The sequence below is a fragment of the Apteryx mantelli genome, chromosome 31 (genome assembly GCF_036417845.1).
Source record: "Apteryx mantelli isolate bAptMan1 chromosome 31, bAptMan1.hap1, whole genome shotgun sequence".
Taxonomy (NCBI): Eukaryota; Metazoa; Chordata; class Aves; order Apterygiformes; family Apterygidae; genus Apteryx; species Apteryx mantelli.
Window position 1 is genome coordinate 291,078 of NC_090008.1, and position 7,564 is coordinate 298,641.

At 69.9% G+C, this 7,564-nt stretch overlaps 1 protein-coding gene across 1 annotated transcript; it reads left to right on the plus strand.

Annotated features, from left to right (window-relative positions):
• The first annotated feature begins 2,092 nt into the window (after positions 1-2,092).
• MUC1 (mucin 1, cell surface associated) lies at positions 2,093-6,265 on the plus strand. The gene is made up of 7 exons (XM_067313524.1): positions 2,093-2,246; positions 3,115-3,941; positions 4,152-4,225; positions 4,357-4,499; positions 4,730-4,845; positions 4,923-5,069; positions 5,743-6,265. The coding sequence occupies exons 1-7, from the start codon at positions 2,192-2,194 to the stop codon at positions 5,815-5,817; spliced, it is 1,437 nt and encodes a 478-aa protein (XP_067169625.1). The 5' UTR covers positions 2,093-2,191; the 3' UTR covers positions 5,818-6,265.
• The last annotated feature ends 1,299 nt before the right edge of the window (positions 6,266-7,564 follow it).

Genomic DNA, 7,564 nt, shown 5'->3' on the forward strand with positions numbered 1-7,564 from the left:
TGCCCCAGGCCCGGAGGGGCCGGCGCCGCCTTTCCCTCTTCGTCCTCCCGGTGGTCGTCGGGGCGCGGGCGGGGGAGGCTCGGTGCTCCGGGGCTGGGCTGCCGGCGGCGGTGGAGCCCGGGGCGGCGGGAGGCCGGGACGAGTGCAATATTGGTAGGGAGAGCACAACACTGCACCGCATCCCGTCCCTCCCGCCGCCCCGGAGGCGGGCGCGCTGCGAGCGGGGCGGCGGCGGCGGCGCCGGGGCCGCGGAGGCGCCGCCGCCGCGCGGGCCGCTCCGTGGGAACTGCGCGGCGCGCGCCGGGCCCCGCGCAGCACTAGCCCGTCGCCATGGCGACCGGCGCCCCGGCAACGCGGCGGAATGGCCCCCGCCCCCCGCCCGGCCCCGCCCCGCCCCGGCGGCAACGGGCGCCCGCGCGGCCCCGCGCCCCCCTCTTAAAAGGGCGACGCACGCCGCCGTCCCGCCCCCCCGGCCTTTCCATCCGCCGGGCTTCGCGGCGGCGCGGCTCCTCCCCGCGCCCAGCGGCGGCGCGGCCTCCCGGTGCGGCGGGGCCTCGGCGGGCCCCGGGCCCCGGTTCTCCGCGGGGCCGCGCCCTGGGCCGCCGGGGCGCGGAGGCGAGGGCGGGGCGGGGCGGGGCGGGGCGGTGCTGCGCGCGGCCGCGGCCGCCAGGGGGCGCCGCAGCTGCGGGGCGCGGGGGGGCCCGTGCGGCTCCCTTGTGGCGGCTCGGTGCCGGCGCCCTGGTGCCCCGCACGGGCGGCTGCGGAGCCGCGGCGGGGGCAGCCCGGGGCGCCGTTCCCGACCCCTCTGCCCCGGCCTCCCGCTGCCGGGCGCTGCGGCCCCCGCAGGCCGCTCCATGGGGCTGCGGCCCCGTGTCGCTTGGGGGTGGCGGCCGGGGCTGGTGCGAGGGGGCAGCAAAACGTGCCCGGGCTCGGGGGGGCCCTGCAGCACGGCCCCTGGGGCGGCGGCTCTGCGTCTGTGCCGGGAACCGTTTTTCCCTTCCTGCCCTTCTGCAGACCCGGGCGAGCGCCTGGAGTTACAAACGCGTTTTCTGTGACCTTCTCCCAGGGCCTGTAGCTGGGGACAGGGCTGGGGGTGGCGCATGCTTCATGCGTGGTGGGGGCGAGGGCACAGCCCGGGAGCGGCGATGGGAAGCCGCTGGTGCCCGGAGCGTGCGGGGGCTGTTTGCAGCCCTTCCCGCTGCCGAGCATCGCGGCCTGGCTCCGCAGCAGCCGCTTTCTGGCAGCCAGGCGTGTTTCCTCCGCCCAGCCCTCGCTCCGGGCCGTCTCGGCTCTGCTCCTCGAGCTGGGGGGGCCACGGTGGCAGGAGTGGCACGTGTCGCCGGGCTGGGGACGGGGGCTCTGTGCCCCGGCATGGGTGGCACCGCGTGCCGCTGGGGTGGAGCCGCTGCATCCGGCTTGGCATGGGGCGCGGGGACTGGCTGGGGGCCCGTGGCCAGGGGGCTCATGGCCGGCGCCCTGGGGCAGGGGGGGAGAGTTGCCCTGCAGGAGCGAGGGGGAGATCTGGGACCCACAGGGACCCGTGGGGACATAGGGGGGGATCTGGGGGTTGGTCCCAGGCCCTAGTGGAGCGCTGTGATTGTGGGGAGGGAGCGGTATTTTGCGGGGCCCTGGGCCTCACCTGCGTAAGCAGCGGGGGGGGGGGATCGCCGGAGTTTATTTGAGTGCAGGGCGAGGCAGTGGCCGGCCTGGTAATGATTAACCTTGGGCTGAGCCCGCCAGAGTGGCCCCCGGCCCCCCCGCTGGCAAGGGGCTGCGGGACGCGGCGGGTCCCCATGCCCCCCGGCTCCCCGGCAGCTCCCTGGGGACAGGGATGGGGACGGGGGGATGCAGGCCCCTGCCTGTGTGCCCGCCTGCCTGGGGCCGAGCCACGGTGCCCCCATCCCGGGGCCGCTGCCCCGCGTCCGCGCCCTGCACGGGGACGGTGGCTGTGTCCTTCTTTGGGGACGTCTCTGACCTCGGGATGCTGGGGGGGGGGGTGGTGCGTGGGGCCCCGGCGTGGGGCGCCCCACACGCTGCAGCCGCCCCCCCCCCCCCCGCCCCGCGCGGCTCTGCCCCGGGCGCTGCCGGGGTGGGGCCTCCCCACCTGCTCCAGGTGCTCTATAAAGCTCCCGCCGCCGAGCCGCCAGGTCCTGCTGCTGCACCGCCGAGCGCCGCGCCAGCCCCCGGCACCATGCGCCTCGCGACCCTCCTGCCGCTGCCGCTGCTGCTGGCGGCGCTGGGCCCAGGTGAGCGCGGGTGCCGGGGGGGGGCGGCAGCCAGAGGGGGGGTCCCGCTTTCGGTGCTGAACCGGGGCCCTGTGGCACTGTCTGCCGGTCCCCGGCGTGGCTGGGCTCCGGCGCGGCTCTCCGCTGGGGTCCTGGGACCGGCCGGGGCTGGACGGCACAGGCTGAGCCCGCCGTGGTGCAGGCGCGTCCCGGCGAGCTGTCCTGGCTCCCGGAGCACCCGCCGCGCGCAGCCTGGGAGCAGCCCGGCCTGCCAGCTCCGGTGAGGGCGTCCTCCCCTGAGGACGTTCTTCACCCGGAGTTTTCTTCTCCGGGACGCGGCGCCGTGCGCGGCGGCAGGTCTCGCCGTGATGGGGAGGGCAGCAGCGGCGGGGACGCGGATCTGCAGGGCTGGGCGAGGACGAGCGCCTGCAGCTCGCGCCCGTCGCCTGGGCCAGCCATGGGGGCCGCGCTGGGACCTCATGGCGCGCTGCCCCGCCGCGGCAACTCTGCATGGGTCTGATCCCAGCTGGCAGCTTTCCAGGCGAGCCGAGGACCTGCACCGAGCTGAGGGCACGGGGCACCTCTGGGACCCTCTGCCCCGGCACACGTCACGGTTGAGGGATGTTCCTGAAGGTCCCGTGGGCCTAAAGGGCAGATAGATCTGTCGGTGCTCGTGTCCCGGAGGCCGTGGTGCCTCCCTGGGCCTCATCGCCCTGGGGGCCGTCCAGTCAAGGAGCCTCATTGCGTAGAAGTGCTGCCCTTGGACCGGGAGGTCCCGTGTCCTGCCTGCAGCCTCTGCTCCCTGCTGCAGCTCAGTGCTTTGCCCCGTTTCTTCCCAAACTGGTGCTGCAGCCCCAGTTGCTGACTCCTGGTTGTCTTTCTCCTTCAGGTACATGGGCCATGGGAACCGCGATGCCTGAAATGGACACAACCGCCATGGACACGGACATGACCACTGTGGAGATGACCACCGAGACCACCGCCATCATGACCACCACGACCACAACCACCACAGACACGACTGCCACCTCCGTGACCACCGCTCCAGACACCACAACCTCCAACGCCACAGAAGTCAATGGGACCCAAATCTCCATCACCTTCCGCACAACAACAGCCTTGCTCACCACAAGATCACACCTGTCCCTGACCCCCTCTCCTGACTCCCCCATGAGCAACACCACAACCGTGCAGTCCACAAACAGCTCTGCCAGCAACGTCACAGCTAACAGCACCGGGGTGCCCATCTCTATTGGCACTACGATCCCCCACTCCAACGCCACGACGAATGGCAGCAATGTGGTCCCGCCGCCCGGCACCAACACCACGGTGATGGGCAGCACCCTGATGCCCACCTTGAGCACCACCACAGCTAACAGCAGCAAGGTCCCCCCGCCATCCGGCACCAACAGCAGCTCTGCGGCCCCCACCTCCGGCTCCAACACCACCACAGACAACGGCACTAATGTGTCCCCAACAGGCAAAGTCTCTGTCACTGCTCAGGGCAGCACGGCCCCTGGGAAGGCCACGACGACTGTGCTGGCGGGCAGCGGCACGCCCAACCCCAGCAAAGCTGCAGCCCTGCCACCCATAGCGTTCCAGCTGCTCATCTGCATCCCGCTCTCCTTCCACATCCTCAACAGGAATTTCAGCAACAGCCTGCTCGACCCCACGTCGAAGGAATATGTGAGCCTGAGCCAGAGCATCTTGACCATGGTGAGTCCTGCTGCTGGCTGCCCCGTGTCGGGCCGGCGGAGACCGTGGGCTCGGTGCTGGGAGGAAAGTGCCCCACGTGCCTGCTCCGGGAGCTGCCCTGCAGCACGGAGCAGCCTCGCGGCAGGGGCAGTGGAGGACGGGGAGAGGGACGGGAGGCTGGGGGTGGGCAGCAAGCTGGCAGCGCAGCCCTGACCCCCTGCTCTCTTCCAGCTTGATAGGGTCTTTGGCTGTGCTGAGTGCCCCAGCCGGCAGGCCTACAAGGGGTGCAGCGAGCTCCGGTTCAGGTATGTCAGGCGGCGGGACGGAGGCTCGGGCCACAGAGCCCAGGCGGCCTCGTCGGCCTGGTCTGGAGCCGGTGGTGGGAGGGGAGAGCGGGAGGTGGCAGTTCGGGCTCTCACCCTCCTTTCTGGGGCAGCCGAGGCTCTGTGGTGGTGCAGTCTGACCTCGTGTTTGAGCATGGCAATGGCTCCATCACCAGCAATGCCGCCGAGAAGCAGCTGCAGAACAGCGTGGGCCCGAATGGCTTCATCATGGGTCTGCAGCTGGACAACATCCAAAGTGAGTGGGAGACGTGGGAGCGCGGGGTGTCGGGGCACCTCACGGGCAAGGGAGCCCTGCGGCGCTTTGGGTGTTTCTGGTGACTCTTGTGGGACCCAGCCTGGGGTTTGCAGCTGGCAGAGCTGAGGTCATTTCCCAGCGCTGGTGAAATCGGCTGGGCTGCAGCGGGGTCGGGCTCGTCTTGGGGCTGCTCTCCCCGTGGTGCAGACGTGGCTCTGTTGGTGTTTCAGGCACGGTGGATGTGACCTCCCCGGCGCCAGCGTCTGCGGTGCCAGACTGGGCCATTGCTCTGCTGGTCCTGGTCTGCATCCTCGTGCTGCTGAGCATCCTCATCTTCCTCCTGCTGGTGAGTGCTCCATCCCCGTCCCTGGGCGTTCAGCCCTCTCAGCCCCTTCCCGCTCACTGGGCCCTTCCTCCCCGCAGACCACCTGCTCCTGCCGCCGGAAGAGCCACGGGAAGCTGGACCTGTTCAGCACGAAGGACTCCTACCACCCCATGGCCGAGTACCCCACCTACCAGAGCCACGGGCGCTACGCGTCGCCCACCAGCAAGCACAACCCCTACAGCCAGGTGAGGGGCCGTGGGGCTGCTCCCGCGCCGGGGTCTGGACGTGGGAATGCCGCGGCGGGCAGGGTGATGCGAGGTGTTTTGGGGCGCCCGTGGGTACCGGGGAGGTCCCTCGACCTGGCCATCCTCTCTCTGTTAATGGCTAATGGAGCCGCCCCTGCCGCAAACCGGCGGCTAAGCAAGCTAAGCGGCCGGGCTGCAAGTGCCAGCCCCCGAGCCGCAGCCGCGGCCGCGAGGTGAGCCTAACTTTCACGCCTGGATGGAGCTGCGTCGCAGGCACGCGGCCGGAGCTGGGCTGGCACCGGGGCTGCTTCCAGCCCCTCGCCGCGGGGCAGCCGTGAGCAGGGGACTCGCGCCTGCCCCGGCTGCGGTGGGGACCGCGGGGCTGCTCCCCACGGGGCCGCGCTGCCGCTGGCTCCGGCGGGGCGGGGGCCGCGTCCAGCTGTTCCGCTCCCTGGAAGCAGCTCGCGCTGTTCAAATACCAGGGGCCTCGGGTAAATATTTACCTTTGCTCTTGCTGGGCCAGCTTATCGCGCCCGAGGAAAGCAACACGTCCTGGGCGGCTCTGGCTGCGCCGGGGCACCCGCGCAGGGGCTGGGCTGCTCCCACTGCGTCGGGGCTCCCCGGGAACCCAGCTCGTCCCTGGCTCTGACGCGGCCCCTCCGCTTCCCCCCAGGTCGCAGGCAGCAACAGTGCAAGGGCCGGCACCTTCACCTACACCAACCCGGCCGCCGGCTCGGACAACCTCTGAGGGCCGCCGCCAGCACGCGGGGCTCCCTGGGAGCGGCGCCGGCCCCAGCCCCGGGTTCGTCTGCCGCCGGCAGCGGGAGCTGGATGGTTCTGGAGTAGCCGGATCCGAGCGCATGACAGAACAGGATGAACAAAATCGCTGGGGCGGGGGGTGCCCGGGGCCAGCCCAGCTCCGAGCCTACCGCGCCGCTTGCCCGAGGCCATGCATGGCCATTCCCCTGCCCTGCGCTGCCGGCGTGGGCTCTGGGCTCACGCCTCCCCCTCACACCTTCTTGGAGATCCTATGGTTGTTTTTGTGGTGGTGTTTTATATAAATAAATATATATATATATGTGTGTATATATATATGTATATATATATGTATGGGCTGTAAGCGCCGGGCTCCCCAGGGGAGCGTGGCCATGGGGGCCGCGGCAGTGGTATATTTATCGCATTTCACAATAAAAGGATCAGCGCAGTCGGGCTTCGGTTCCTGCATGGCCGTTGAGCGCCTCCCAGCCCGTCCGCAGTGTCCCAGCTGGGACGAGGCACAGCAGTGCGAACCAGCCCACGCCGAGCGGGCAGTGGGACGGTGCAACGCGGACGCCGGGCGCAGCCGGGCAGCGAGCCCGCACGGGAGACCAGTGTTGGCCGTGCTGCAGGAGGCCGAAAAGCTGCCACCCGCACGGTGCTGCCGCCGGCCTCGTCCTCCCCGGAGCCGCACTGGATGCCTTAACCCGTCGCTCCCTGCGTGAGTCTGGTCGCACACAAGGGCACAATGCGGTGTCGGGCTGGTGTGCAATTTCTCACTTGCTGTCATGAATTTCACCTGCAGTAGCACAGGTGCGGGTGGTGTCACTGTTACTCAGCATCTCGGCCCGTCTGTCCAGCACTGCTTCATGGGTTTTATGAGCAAACATATTTCTTGCTGAATGCAATTTGTCCTCCCGCAGTTGCACAAGTGGCAAACCAAGGTGATGATAGGCCCATAAAAGCATGGGGAAAGAGCCATAAATGATGTATCCGCATCGCTGCTGTGCATGCCTGCGCGCTGCAGTCACGTCTCAGCGGGGCTGGGGCTGGGGCTGAGACTGTCCCTGTAGTGTCCCTGCCTGGTCCAGGGTCGGGATCCCAGGATGACCTGGACGCCCAGGGCCAGGAACAGCCCCAGAGTGCTGGGAAGGGGCTGGGGTGCGGCAGGTACCCTGCAGCTGCAGCAGACAGCAGCACCGGCGCGGCTGGACCTGTCCCTGAGTGGGGGGCTGCGGCATGGCACATCCCAGCCCGGCATGGGGGGCCGGAGCGGAGGCAGGCTGGGGAGGGGGCGTTGCTGCAGCGCTGTGCCCTGCAGGGGAAGGGGGAATCTGCACTGCCCTCTCGCCTTGGGCTGGGCCAGGATGCCTCTGCTGGGGGCTGGGAGGATTTTGGCAACTACTGAAAAGCCAGAAAAACAAGGAAACGAAACATATAAAGAAATCATTCGTAACATCAGGCACAGGGCCAGAACAGGAACCAGAGGTGGGACCGGGCCGCGGCGAGCGCCCCGATACCGTGGGGCTCGGGGGGCGCTTCGGCTGCCGTGCGGGCTCCCGCGCCCGCCTGAGCGGGGTATGCTGCTGTGCTGGGGGCAGTGGGGTGCCGGGGTGCGAGCGAGGGGCCGGGGGTGCCGGGACGGGGTGTCCCCCCGATAGAGCACTGGGCAGGGCGGCGAGGAATTGAAACAAGCACCTGGGCTGGGTCCTACAAAGAAACTGCTGTTTACAGGGTGC